The 15178-nt window shown below is 42.2% G+C and overlaps 2 protein-coding genes across 2 annotated transcripts in view; both read right to left on the bottom strand.

Moving 5' to 3' along the window:
* Positions 1–9863, bottom strand: part of LOC131110063 (zinc finger protein 385B-like) — a 37000-nt gene extending 27137 nt beyond the window's left edge. The window contains exons 1-3 of the mRNA XM_058062754.2: positions 9780–9863; positions 8399–8576; positions 6856–6987 (exon numbers count right to left, since the gene is read on the bottom strand). Coding sequence (XP_057918737.2) covers positions 6856–6907 — 52 coding nt within the window. The 5' untranslated portion in view covers positions 6908–6987; positions 8399–8576; positions 9780–9863. The remainder of the gene's footprint in view (positions 1–6855; positions 6988–8398; positions 8577–9779) is intronic.
* A 1540-nt stretch (positions 9864–11403) lies between these two features.
* Positions 11404–14497, bottom strand: LOC131110064 (ras-related protein Rab-5C-like). Its single transcript, XM_058062755.2, has 6 exons — positions 14354–14497; positions 13576–13844; positions 12593–12744; positions 12246–12368; positions 12059–12152; positions 11404–11736 (listed from the first exon to the last, which is right to left on the bottom strand). Exons 2-6 carry the CDS (start codon positions 13745–13747, stop codon positions 11591–11593), a joined length of 687 nt encoding a protein of 228 aa, XP_057918738.2. The 5' UTR covers positions 13748–13844; positions 14354–14497; the 3' UTR covers positions 11404–11590.
* Positions 14498–15178: the final 681 nt, after the last annotated feature.

Here is a 15178-nt window from a genome sequence, read left to right as displayed (position 1 = left end):
CGGTAGAAAATGAATGAATGTATGTGGAGTGGGCTCCATGGAGATCAAGTGGACCCAAGTTCGATTCCACCCTTCGCCATCACCGCACATGCGTGTGAATGTGAGTGTGAATGGTTGTTTGTCTCTATGTGCCCTGTGATTGGCTGGCAACCAGTCCAGGCTGTACCTCGCCCGAAGACGACTGGGATAGGCTCCAGCACCCCCTTGCAACTCTCGTGAGTGAATGAATGAATGCATGAATGAATATTTTGCTTGCATGGAAATGTCACACAGTCCAAACCTGTCATGTATGGCAATGAGAAACATATTACATATTAATGCATTCATTTCGCACATTATACACATTATACACTCTACATGTGTACCTAATATTGTTATGACTGATGGACAGAGTACCACTCCAAACATCACTCTACCAGTACTGAACAGGAAAGACACTTTGTCCATTATTAGTCCTGAATATTTAAATCTCGGAGAATTGCGCTATAAAAAGCCATTGGTGGACATTTCATCCAAGAACTATATGAGTGTTCTTGGCACGGATACAAGGTTGTGAACACGTGTATACATTTGGAAACAATCTCAGGGCATAGCAGGGTTATGACACTTCCTGCCTCATCTGCTTTGGCACTCCTTGACAGCTCTCGGAAACACAGCAACTGCCTGACGCTGATAATGGGAGGCTGCGAGCGCCGCAGACACATGACTTGTCCGTCTGCGTCCCGCTCAATGAGTGGATGTTTAGATTCCGCTTCCAGCCATTTTTCCTGGAAGTTCTATAAAATACAAAACAAATCCCGGACTGCATGCCAAGCAGACCATATGCTTTGCATGCAGAGTGACAGGAAGTGGGAGGAAGGCAACATGGAGGCAGGGATGACTAAGGAGGATGGCTAATATCGGGACTTTTGGGCTGTTATTTGTCTAGCCGAGGCCCCAGGGTGCATTTTTCAACCTATTCCCAGAGCATTCAATCCATAACGACGGAGCCTATCCCAGCTGTCTTCGCGCGAGAGGCGGGGTACACTCTGGACTGGTGGCCAGCCAATCACAGGGCACATATAGACAAACAACCATTCACACTCACATTCATACCACTTACTGAGTCTTTTGTGTTCGCATAGTAGTTGGTTAATATTCTGCATCATACATTGGTAGTGTATTATCTGGTTGATATGGCACAATACTCTTACTGTAGTACTGTAGCTATATATGCAGTATATGTATTTACATTCCAGCAGCCATTTTTATTCATTCATTCATTTATTTTCACAAGTGTGGTGAGGGGGCTGGAGCCTATCCCAGCTGTCTTCAGGCGAGAGGTGGGGTACACCCTGGACTGGTGGTAAGCCAATCACAGGGCACATATAGACAAACAACCATTCACACTCAAATTCATACCTATGGACAATTTGGAGTTTTTTTTAGGGATGCACAGTGGAGGAGTGGTGAGCACACAGGCCTCACAGCTGGGAGACCCAAGTTCAATTCCACATGTGTGGGTTTTCTCCGGGTACTCCGGTTTCCTCCCACATTCCAAAAACATGCTAGGTTAATTAGCGACTCCAAATTGTCTACAGGTATGAATGTGAGTGTGAATGGTTGTTTGTCTATATGTGCCCTGTGATTGGCTGGCCACCAGTCCAGGGTGTACCCCGCCTCTTGCACTAAGACACCTGGGATAGGCTCCAGCACCCCCGCGAGGGCTCATGTGAAAAGTGGTTAGCGCGCAGGCATCGCAGCTCGGAGACCCGAGTTCAATTCCACCCTCGGCCATCTCTGTGTGGAGTTTGCGTGGGTTTTCTCCGGGTACTCCCGTTTCCTCCCACATTCCAAAAACATGCTAGGTTAATTAGCGACTCCAAATTGTCCATAGGTATGAATGTGAGTGTGAATGGTTGTTTGTCTATATGTGCCCTGTGATTGGCTGGCGTGTAATACCATAAAACATATCATACTGGTTTCATGCCAGGGCTAATTAAGCTACTCACTAGTCTCGCTTTCTTGGCTTTACTATGAGTTCTTAGCTATCAATCTGGTTCAAGCGTTATGTTATTCTGCCCCATCCGGTAATGATGATGTAAACAGATTTAAAACGACACAACCTTCAGTGAAAACTGTATCAGAAGGGGGAGCAAATCCAATATTTTATTCCTGGACGCTGACATACGAGTGGTGATAAGATCTCCCATTCCGAGAAAGCCTCCATCCTGCAAATTTCTTATCTATGCCGACTCCTTTTGGAGCCCTGACAGGCTAAATTGGATAGATTTTTTTAAATGAGTTTGACTCTCTAGGTAAATGAGCTTAATTGTGGGAATTATCTCAGCGGTTCCTTAAGGTGGTGCAGGTTAAGCACAGTACGCATTGCTGTTCCAATACACAAAGCAGTCAGATTCAATCGGATTCTTATCAGGAACGAACAGATTATTGTAATTAAAGGCCGGCATTATATGCTTACTGTCGGCTCTATCCAGATAGTAGCCATATTTAGATGGCTTGTTTGTAAAAATAACTGCAAGGACAAATTAAATACATGTGCTGGAAATATGGCTTTCTTGCTGTTTTTTGTTTTTTTTTTTATGGATAAAAGATGGTCCGACTAAATGTGCATTCAGTTGTGGCCAGGGTAACAAAAAAAGGGGGTGGGGGCCACAAAAATCAGCAGAGCAGTGAATGCGGTAATGACTCCCTAATTTAACAACAATTTCATTTCGTCTGGAGGGCGAGTCTTTTGTGTTGAGATAAAAAAAAAAAAACGATTTCACTAACAGGAAATGTGTGGTTTTACTATGCATCGGTTTTATCGGAATGTCTAAACAATAGGCAAATTTTTTTTCCGCAATGCCGATTCGTCGCGCTTTGTTTTTCCACACTGCAGAGGTTTATTTGGGGGGCGGGGTCTGCGCTCTTTTGCTTTGCTTCTGAGCAGCAAGAATAAAGATCACGGTTATCAGTGCTCGGGCAGGTTGAGGCTGCCACAGTGGGGGTAGTAGGGGGGGTACTGTCATGTGACTTGTAATGACACAGCCCCAAAAGGCGAGCTATTAGAATCTCTGAAGGGGAGCTTCAACACAAAAATCCATTTGGGCTTGTCTGAGGCGGTGGACGTGGCGTGGGGGGATCAGGGGGGGACGAGAGATAAGGCGGCGCCCGATCTCGGCATGTCCATTTCGCTCGCATTCGCATTTTTTTGACACGGATAATAAAGTATTTTTTTTTTCTTAATTTTTTGGTAATGACTCAATTGTGGTGTCCTTCCATCATGACATCTTAAGAGGAAATTTGCAACGCTAGGACGAGGGGGGGGTGGCGACGGTCGGCGCGCCATGACAGAAAATGACTGCTCGAGGCACATGGATGGATGCACAATTCCATCATAGTGTTTGTGTGCACCCCCCACTCCGATACACTCCTGTCAAACTGCTATTTTAGCATTTGTTTGCCTTATTTACAAGTTTAAATAATCACAACTAAAATTCTCATATTTCCGTGCACGATTCCCGACTAGAACGTGATCTATAATGCAGTGAAGGGAGGGGCGGCGGGTTGTGGCTCAAGCTGCTCCCATCGCAATCCTGTTCGACTTGGTTAGTCTCAATTTCACAGATGATGTTCTTCACCGAGACCGAGGGTGAAAGTCGTATTCCAAAGATAAAGTTGGAGGAGAGACTTCATCACCATTGTCTGGGCATACAGAAGTCATCTGTCAATGTCGCCTTCTGGGTACAGAGAAGGCGGAGTGTAGCCTAAAGAGACCAGGGTTCGATTCCACCCTCGGCCATCTCTGTGTGGAGTTTGCATGTTCTCCCCGTGCATGCGTGGGTTTTTGTCCGGGTACTCCGATTTCCTCCCACATTCCAAAAACATGCTAGGTTAATTAGCCACTCCAAATTGTCCATAGGTATGAATGTGAGTGTGAATGGTTGTTTGTCTATATGTGCCCTGTGATTGGCTGGCTGGCGACCAGTCCAGGGTGTACCCCGCCTCTCGCCCGAAGATAGCTGGGATAGGCTCCAGCGCCCCCTTGACACTCGTGAAAATGAATGAATGAATGAATAAAAATGGCTGCTGGAATGTAAATACATATACTGCATATATAGCTACAGTACTACAGTAAGAGTATTATGCCACATCAGCCAGAAAATACACTACCAATGTATGATGCAGAATATTAACCAACTACTATGCGAGGTATGAATGTAAGTGTGAATGGTTGTTTGTCTATATGTGCCCTGTGATTGGCTGGCCACCAGTCCAGGGTGTACCCCGCCTCTCGTCCGAAGACAGCTGGGATAGGCTCCAGCACCCCTGTGACACTCATGAAAATGAATGAATGAATGAATAAAAATGGCTGCTGGAATGTAAATACATATACTGCATATATAACTACAGTACTACAGTAAGAGTATTATGCCACATCAGCCAGACAATACACTACCAATGTATGATGCAGAATATTAACCAACTACTATGCAAGCTCAAAAGACTCAGTAAGTGGTATGAATGTGAGTGTGAATGGTTGTTTGTCTATATGTGCCCTGTGATTGGCTGGACACCAGTCCAGGGTGTACCCCGCCTCTCGCCCGGAGTCAGCTAGGATAGGCTCCAGCATACCCCTGTGACCCTCGTGAGGATAAGCAGTGACAGTGACATGAGTAACATGTCGACCAACAACAGTGCAGTCATACCGGCGCTGCTCAAAGCTAACAAGGAAGCTATGTCGCTATACCCATGGCGGCCGCCATGGCTGGACCTCCACTTTCTCTCATATCATAGGAATGGTATTATGCGTCATTTTAGTCGTTTTGAAACCATGACATCATCATGCCGTGGTATACCCTGAAAGCGGTACCCGGCCCATAGACACCATTAGCAGAACACACACCGCCTGCAGAGCAGACATGGCATCCGTAAAGCTGACATTTACAGTGGAAAAATCATTTTAAATTGACCATATTATTTCATATTATAATAAAACTGCATTTATAATAAAACTGAGTGTACTCAATAAAGGCCCTTGGTCATTATATGAGAAAATGAATATAAAAATATTAATAACAACACTAAAATGTTCTTTCTTATAATCTAGTTTAAAAACCACACCAGCACCAAAAATATGTGTTTCAGCAAATCTGCAACACGCCAGATATGAGCCATTTAATTAGCAACGTGAATCTATCACACACATTTTTACAAATCCATTTTGATGCAAATGAGGTGGAAAAAGCACCGCGGGAATTGGAAAGTATATTTACGATTTCTGCGCAAAAACAATGCCTGCAAGTATATATATATATAATGGCTGATTGGGTGATGGGTGATGATGAAAAACATATACGGTGAACGACATGCAAACTATCAGACGTAAAAGGCGATTTTGTGCTTGAAAAGAAATTTAAATGTGTTATTTTGTCTGGTTTTGATGTGTGTTCATCTAAGCCCCAAAGGAACTTGCACAAGGTAGGTGAAAACAGCTGGCGAAAATTACAGCATCACTCCAAGGAGTGGGCAGCGGGAAGGTGCGGGATTTGATGAATCAAGGACCTTTTGTTCACAGTGGAAAAAGAAGAAAAAAAAAAAAGAAATGACTACTTGATGAACAACAGGCAGCTGTCGTTGGGAAGCATTTAGGTTTGAAGCCGACGCGGAGGAGGACAGAGGGGAGGAAGGTCATTTAAAAGAGGATGCGGGAGATGATGATGTGGCCAGAGTGGGGTGTATAAGTGGGCTTTCTCCTGCTTGAATCAATTCCACGCTCAGTAAGCCACAGAGGCATCACGGCTGTGGCACAAAACGTTGACACGACGCGGCAAACAAAGCAAAAAAAAAATGTCAACACAAACTGTGGTTCTATACAATTTGTTATATGCTGATTTTATTAGTGTCCTTGAGCGTCATACAAGGCACTATTTTAATGTATGCTACTTAAATATTGATTTGTCAAAAAAAAAGCCCAAAAAAAAAACCCCCGCATAAACCTCTCCATGCGTGGAGACACACGCGCACACACACAAGCAACATAAACAGGAAAAACTCCACACCCAAAATCTTTGGAAGTCAATTTTCCCGGTTTCATCGAGGCCACAATAATAAACCATATCCTGAAGTACGTAAATGTATATTATTTCACACCACAAGAATCACAAGGTTGGTACATTAAATTAGTAATCCATCAAATGTATGAATAAAAAGTCCCACATATTAGTAGTCAGCTTTTATGTCGCTTAAAATAGCAATATGATCAATACCAGGGCGGTATTGGTGTCAAAAATACATAGATCTGTATTTGTTTATTTTCACTAATAGTGTTTTTGTGTTCAAATATATTCTATATATTTGTATATTGTCAGCAAATTCAGGAAATTAGTTATTGGACACAGGATGTATTTAAAATATCTAAAGTAGGATTTGCTTTTGTTTATGTATTCTGCTCAAACAATTCTATGTAACAAAAGAAGAAAATTGCCATAATTTTCTTGATACTGTTACTCTGCTGTATTTAATATTGATAAATTGTTCATAAATTAATACAGAAATATTTTCTTGCCTAAAATTGTTATCGAAAATATTCATGTCGTAGTGTTAACTTGGTATCGGATTGATACAAAAATATGTATAACGTTACTGTGGAGCAAGTTGTATAATAACTACTTGTGTCTTTACATTTTATTTAAACACATACAAATACATTATTTTATAACAAAATTAGCTTTTAATAAGTTTTTATGTATCATGAAGATGGTTACGGAATTCTTTTTAAATTCATTGAGACACTTTCAAATGAATAAAAATAACTAATAATCCCCACCGTGCCACCTCGGAAATAAAGAAGAGAAAGAAAGGTTATCCTACTTGCGCAAGGTGAGGGTGACTCCTTTGCCTCCCCAGTGCCGCTGCACTCCATTTCCTCTCAACCGAGCGCGCTCGCTAAAGACAGGCAGGCAGCGGCTTCCTCCTCCTCCTCCTCCTCTTGTCGGTGTGAGTCTGCGAGTGTGAGGGAGAGAGAGAGAGAGAGAGAGACAGACAGAGAGGGAGAGAGAAAGAGAGAGAGATGACAGTGAGTGAATGGATGTCTCAAACCATTGTAACTAAACGTAACACCACCTCCATTACAGGTTTTTCTACATTACACTGTACTTTGTTATTAATGTTGAGCGGTCTTAAAGGGGACCTATTATGCCATAATAAACCACTTTCCAAGTAGCTCTCCAACACCGACAAAATTAGAAAGTGAGTTTCGGTAGTAGTTCAGAAGTCCTCGGGAGCACACTTGGGAGTGTGACCAATCACGGCTCTCCAAATGGGTTATTCATTTATTAGCAACTCCTACACCGACAAAATTAGAAAGTGAGTTTCGGCAGTAGTTCAGAAGTCCTCGGGAGCACTTGGGAGTGTGACCAATCACGGCTCTCCAAATGGGTTATTCATTTAATAGCAACTCCGACACCGACAAAATTAGAAAGTGAGTTTCGGCAGTAGTTCGGACGTCCTCGGGAGCACTTTGGGAGTTTGACCAATCATGGCGGAGTGGGCTTGTACGGAGGCGGGCTGTGAGTGGAATACTTTAAAACAGACTGTTTCGGAAAGCAAAGGGAAATACAGCTGGAATAGGTGCATATTCTGGAAGATCTACAAAGCTACATCGTGTGTAGCTGCCACACACACACGTGTAGCTGCCACACACACACACACACACACACACACACACACCGTGTGTAGCTTCGTGTGTAGCTGCCACATCGTGTGTAGCTGCCACATCGTGTGTAGCTGCCACATCGTGTGTAGCTGCCACATCGTGTGTAGCTGCCACATCGTGCGTCGCTGCCACATCGTGCGTCGCTGCTACATCGTGCGTCGCTGCTACATCGTGCGTAGCATCGCGTGTAGCTGCTACATCATGTGTAGATTATAATGTAGGTAACGGTGGTGGCCAAAGTGTGGCCCGCAGCACATTATAAAACTAGAATTAACTAATGTATTGGGATAAAGTAGAAATGTTGATACTAATAACATTCATAATATTAATATTCATAATACACTTTGTGTTTGGGACAGATACTACACAGTATAGACGTACCCCAACGTGGACGCATTTCAGGGCAATACGTGGAAAAACTATGGAGGATGACGCTGTCCACATGACCTGCTTTAAACCCTTCTATTTTACACTGACAGGTATGCTAATGCCTTCAAGCTCTGCTGATGCAGCTCTGACTTATGGTCAATTAGTCCCGTGGCCAAAGGAAAAAGTTGTGCGATGCTGACACGTCCAATCCACCACACCTGTCGCCCCTATTGTCTACAGCGGGAGGCCTGTCATCGTGCCATCCCGCCCACTTTCTACCCCCCCCCCCCATTAACATTGCTGGGCTACGTTGAATAGGTGGCAGCTCACCTGCTGGCTGTGGCGGAGCGTGGCGGCTCAGCTGTCGGTTGCACGCTGACGGATGTACAGTGGAAAACATACGTGGAAGTTTGAGCTCCCTCCTTCTTTTGGCAGACGGCCTGACCTCCGGCGTAAAGGCAGCTTATCCTAAAAAAATGAAGGGCACGCGACTTGATGTCCCCCGTGGCTGTAAAGCAACACAAATGCACACACTGTAATGTCAGAGTGAGTCTTCGCTCACGGTGCAACAAAAGCACGCTTGGTCCATTTGCATGGATCCTCAATCAGCACACACTCAGCAGCGGCACTTGGCTCTGTCATTATTGTGGGATTGTTAAAGTACCTTTTAAATCTTCAGGTGCACGCATTGCCAAGGAGCTCGCCACTTACACGTCACTATAGCAACGTTTTTCTTTAGATTCCTACTCAGCCTGAGGTTTGGAGGTTAAACTAATCTTTGTTGTTTATAATTGCGCTTGCGATTGTTGAAACGGATAAATATTGGGGTGCCACAAAACAATACATAAAAGTTTAATATTACTTTTAAGAAAATGACAATGACCAGGATGGATAGGATCAGGAACTAATACATCAGAGGGACATTACATGTTAGCCGGAGGTAGCAGAGATGAGGATACTGAGGTTCTCATTGGGAGTGACCATGATGGATAGGATCAGGAAGGAGTACATCAGAGGGACATTACATGTTAGCTGGAGGTAGCAGAGATGAGGATGCCGAGGTTCTCATTGGGAGTGACCAGGATGGATAGGATCAGGAACGAGCACATCAGAGGGACATTACATGTTAGCCGGAGGTAGCAGAGATGAGGATGCTGAGGTTCTCATCGGGAGTGACCAGAATGGATAGGATCAGGAACGAGCACATCAAAGGGACATTACATGTTAGCTGAAGGTAGCAGAGACGAGGATGCTGAGGTTCTCATTGGGAGTGACCAGGATGGATAGGATCAGGAACGAGTACATCAGAGGGACATTACATGTTAGCCGGAGGTAGCAGAGATGAGGATGCAGAGGTTCTCATTGGGAGTGACCAGGATGGATAGGATCAGGAAGGAGTATATCAGAGGGACATTACATGTTAGAGGCCTTGGAGATAAAGTCAGAGAGGCCAGACTGAGATGGTTGGGACATGTCTAGAGTGAATATATTGGTAGAAGGATGTTGCCAGGTAGGAAACGCCTTACCTAAATGCCCGGTAGTCTCTGCAGTTGAGTAAATTACGGCGGTATGAAGATTTTTTTTGTGTTCATTGTGTATTTCCATCGGAGCAACACAGTGCGATGTTTCATTATAGATAAGAGACAATTATTGTAGCACATCACTGATATGTTATCTGCACACACACACACACACACACACACACACACACCTCAAAGCAAACACTGTGCGATCCAGATAGTGCGTCCCGATGCCCTTGGTAGTCCGTGACAATTCTTTTTCTTTTTTTTCAGCCCTGCAAAAGATAAACAGAATCCATTAGACAGAACATTTGGAAAGTGTATTTTGTATTTGCAAAGCGGGTAAATGGGTTGTTATGACAACCACGAGGGCACTTATTTGCCGGCTTGGTTTGTTGTGCAAATTGGACGCTAAACAACAATTATCGCCAATGAAATATGGATTGAGCGAAGCCAGCAAGTCAAACCCAGTTTCCTTTCCACCGCCACCATTCACACAGGCCAAGCATGAAATGACACATCTTGATTGACAGCTCCACAAATGAGAAATTATTTACTGTGAACAGAGCGGCCCGCCTGCTTTTGGCAGAGACGCTAACCGTGTCTTGGAGGCGAACGTGTGAGCGGAAGGTCTGATGATGCGTCATCACAACCGCTGCAGCAAAGGACCATCCCCCCCCCCCCAAAAAAATGACATTCCCTTGGAGACATAACTTGTATGGATGGAAGTGAAATACATGATTTATGTCAAGTATTCCAGTCAGGTTATATTCACCATTAAACTGGCACACATACTGAGTAAAAGTATTGGGACACTTGGATGTTGACTCTATTGTCAATGTCAGTCCAAAAAGGTGTTTTTAAATAAGCTTTCTTCTACACCAAACTCCTCCAACCATGCCTTTATTGCACTATGTAAACAATTTGCAGCATAGAATTGTAAAAAAATGCAATAAAAAATTCACTAGCATTATCAAACATGTCCCTTCACTTATTTACTTCACAACAAATAAATAAGATAAACATTTGTTATATTGTATTTAATTGATGAAGAAAAAATAAACATAGAAAAGATGTAGGTTAGTTCAAAAAAGGACAATTTAAAAAATAAAAAACAATATCTAAAGATACCATGACATTGAGTGGAAATATACAATATAAATAATAATTTTCCTCCAAGAGCCTCCCACATCCTGATCCCAAGTCCGATGCTACCATCTAGTGGGCAGAGATACTTATTACAGCAGTATCACCTCCCTCAACTGGAACTGTTCTAATTTTGTGGGTAACTTCGTTTGGCAAACATAATCATCATCATATTTAGAAGTAATAGTGATTGACACTCATAAATAATGAGCACAAACCATAAGAAATTATTTTGAATGAGCTTTATTCCATTTATTCCCATCTTTACATAATACATAATAATATTTTTTTTTTGTCCGATGACTGCTGGCAAAGCTAATGTACATATTGTATGTATTATCATTTTTATTATTATTATTATCCATCGTTACTTATTTCGTCCAGTTTTTCAAAGTTTATTTGATGCAATTTGTTTCTCTCTTTGAATTATTTTTGAGTATGTGTACTGTACAGTATATATTATTCATGTGAGTATATAAATATAACAACTGTTTTATATACACATAAACATACAAAATATACACACACAATAAACCCCACACAAAAAAAAAGAAAAAAATCATCCACCTAAACACACACACACAAAAAATCAGCCCGGTGAACCAGGAAGTGATGAGGCTGGAAGGAGGCCAATCAGGAGAGTCTACCAAATCACTTTTGATTATTATTTTTTATTTTTTTTAAATCCTTGTTAAAAAGACTATTTACATAATCTCATCTTTAAGAGCGGGAGGTTGGCGTTAGGAGGCGAAGGACCTCTCTGCCCGTCCTGTCCCCCCGAACTCAACTGTCTTTTCACGTTTCACAAAAACGTTATCCTCCTAGCGAATGTCTCACTCACTTCTTCTCGTCGCGTCTAACTTCTGCCGCCGCCGCCGACGACGAGAGCGCTGCAACACCTGCTGCGGTTCTGAGGGTTGCTGTCGTGCAGATCCACTCCCGTCCTGCCGCGACCTGCTTGGCCGGCTCCAGCCTGAGGGTCATTCTTTGGTAGCTTGTTAGCTAACATGATGAATAGATAGAAGAAGAAAAAAAAAACGATCATCAATGTCACTTGTTTGTTGCACGACCTTCACCGCCCACCACTTTAAAAAAAAAAAAAAAAAAAAAAAAATAGACAGGCTTTGCTACACACCTTAAAATCAAAGCCATGCCAGCTTCAGTATCTGATCGACAGCGAATACGCTAACCTAGCATGATGTGGTGACATTATTGATACATGTGTAATGTTAGCATCCCCAACATTCGTTGTGCTTGGTTTGTTTACGTGGATCACAAGCCCAAGACAAATTCCCGGGAATGTCAACCACGAGCCGCCACTTACCAATGGCCATAAAAATATCGTTGACGTTGAGGCCAGTCTTAGCGGAGGTCTCCATAAAGAGAAGCCCATTTTCCTCAGCGTATTCCTGCCCCTCCTGAGGACAACAACAACAACAACAAAAAAAGTGTCAGTGTTGAATACATTAAATGATGTCGTCATGTGACAATGTCACATTTCCTCGTCATACCTGATGCTCCACCGCTCTCTTGTCCCCCATGTCCGCCTTGTTGCCAGTCAGAGCGATCACCATGTTGGGGTTGGCTTGTTTATAAAGCTCCTTTACCCAGTTCTTAGCACGTGCAAACGTCTCCTGCAAGCAGCACAACTTTGCTTTGTTATCACTCCTAATTGTTTTTTTTTAATAATAATTATATTATATATGTACAGTATATAATTTACAGTTCTTCGTATGTGCAAACGTCTCCTGCATGCAGCACAACTTTGCTTTGTTATCACTCGTAATTATTTTTTTAATAATAATTATATATGTACAGTATATTAATTGCATAGTTTTTGCCCACAGGCGCGACTGACCGTGCTGGTGATGTCATAGACCACAATGGCTGCCTGAGCTCCTCTGTAGTACATGGGGGCCAGGCTGTGGTAGCGCTCTTGACCCGCCGTGTCCCAGATGTCAAGCTTGATGGTGACGTCGCCCAGACTGATGGTCTTAGACTGGAAAGCAGCTGGGAATGACACCAAGTACGTCTTAGGTAAAAGGTAAAAGCTATTAGGCATGGCTACTTGGAATAGCAGTATTATAGCATAGCAGAATACTTTGAGTGTATTGTACGGATACTTAAAAGTAATTCAACATATTGCAATATATTGCCAGCATAAGGCAAAAGTTTCCCCCCCGCCCCCAACAGTGTCATACCAAAGAAAGTCTATTTGTGCTGAAGTGACAGAAAAACTGCTCAGTTGTCATTACTCATATTCAGTGGGTTTGATTCCCTTTACCGGAAGTACTGGTTATTATATTCTGCTGATGGTTGGACGACTTAAACCCGAACCATGTCCAAATGATGGATGTAGTTTTGTATGAGCTTCTCCTGTTTGCTTTCAGCCATGTTCACTTATTACGGCGACTATGCGTTGCAGCTCGTCACTGTTGATTTTGCGAGTCACGGCTCGATTGCGTAATCGATGTGCATTATTGCAACAGGGCAATAGAATGCTAATGTTACCAGTGCACACCGTAAATGCTGACAATATAGCTGGGGTGTGAACAGGGCATCAAAACATTTGTTTTATTCAAAAAGAACAAAAAAATGAATGAATGTGTGAGAACTCATTATATACAACAAGTTTTTTTTTGTTTTTTTTTAATAATTAATAATAATATTGCCAATCACAGAGCACATGTAGACAAACAACCATTCACACTCACATTCATACCTATGGACAATTTGGAGTCGCCAATTAACCTAGCATGTTTTTGGAATATGGGAGGAATTATACAGTACATATATATTATATATACAGACAGAACTGACAATACTTGTGACTTGCCTCACCTCCTATGGTACTCTCCTGGAATTCATGGAACTGGCCTTTGACAAAGCGCAGCACCAGGCTCGACTTCCCCACCGCCGACTCCCCCAGCAGCACGAGCTTGAACTGGAAGTTTTTATTTACTGCTGCGGAAGTGCCACCAGGCCTGACTGCTCCTCCGCTGCGGCTTGCCATTGCCGGAGATGGAGGAATGTTGTGGACGAGGCCGCCCTGGGCTGGAATGAAACCTGACTGGCAACTCAGGCACTGGCGGCGAGTCGATGATCACACTCTGGAAGATGTTGCAAAACAGGTTACAGTTAGGGTGAATCCAATAATGCATGGGTGCCTGTGAATAAAAGCAACAAATATAAACACTTAGTAGTTTATTTCCCTGTTTTAATTAATAGTAAGTAAAATGTTTAACAAAGTAAGTGAGCAGGGTGGGATAAGCTCTTTCTTAACGGATAACTTGTGATGGATGTTGTTACTTTGTTAGCATGTTAGAAACTCTCATTGCTACAATGTACAAACTTGTTCAAAATTGTTTTCTTCTCAAACCATGTGGACATAAATCGTCATAATTCAGGCCTAAACTGGTGATACATGAAGAAATAAGCACGCGTGTTAAAGAATGTTAGCATAGTAACGCCGAACTTAGCAACATGTTTACTATGTGTACTACAAAGCAGGTGTCAACAACAGTAAGTTAGCAGCGAGGCTAAAGCTAACTGACGCCAGTGAGCAGCCCAACCGTAACAAGAACCGGAAATAGTCGATAAACTGCACCAAAGTGCTTACCACTTACGAAAGTCCAGTCAAAAGTGAATTAAAATTATGATATTATTCTGTTATAGCAACACCGTCCACTTTCCCCAAGTGTTGACAGGAAAAATAAATGTTGCACTTCCGCCTTGTTTGTCGTCTTCTTCTTCGTTGCTTTATTAGGCAGACTATGCGGTCTTGGCACACTCCTGCCACATCTGGTCAGTTTGGTCATTGCAACCTGACTTTTTTTCATTATTATTAGCATATTAGCTCTTAAACTCGTCCATAAAGTTGAATCAAATCCAAAATGTGAGCGAGTGAGACCTCTCACACTGATGATTATAGTAATTACAGTGTCAAATCAAAGTAAGATTTGTTTATTGATGATACTTGTTTTAAATTCTAAATGATTAAGAGTAGAAAATCCAATTTAGGAACATTCATAAATGATAATTATGAAATATTTGCCACAATGCACCTTTTCTAAATGAAATGTACAAATGAAAATACCTAAAACATCTTGGAGCAGGACGAGTCATAAAACATTCAAAATAATGTTATTTCTCTTTTAAAAAAGTCATTAAAACACATAAATATTAACAATTGGATTATAGTAAATTAGTAATGTAACTATTAGTTAGAAAGGTAAATTTTGCTGACTTTATTGAGTACTTATGTGTATATTTGTGTTACACAACCTCTCTGAAAAACAACTGTATATGACAATAAAAACAATTGTTATCGTTCATTGTGTCATGTCACATTTAAGCCACTAGATGGTACTCAAGTGTAGTGTATCCGTGTGAGGCAGCCTATATTCATCACACACAATTCCGACTCACACACACAACAACACAA

Source organism: Doryrhamphus excisus, unplaced genomic scaffold (genome assembly GCF_037039965.1).
Source record: "Doryrhamphus excisus strain RoL-2023G ecotype Guam unplaced genomic scaffold, RoL_Dexc_Guam_v1.1 HiC_scaffold_24, whole genome shotgun sequence".
Lineage (NCBI taxonomy): Eukaryota > Metazoa > Chordata > Actinopteri > Syngnathiformes > Syngnathidae > Doryrhamphus > Doryrhamphus excisus.
The sequence above is the reverse complement of the archived record's forward strand: the minus strand, read 5'-3'. Positions and strand labels throughout refer to the sequence as shown.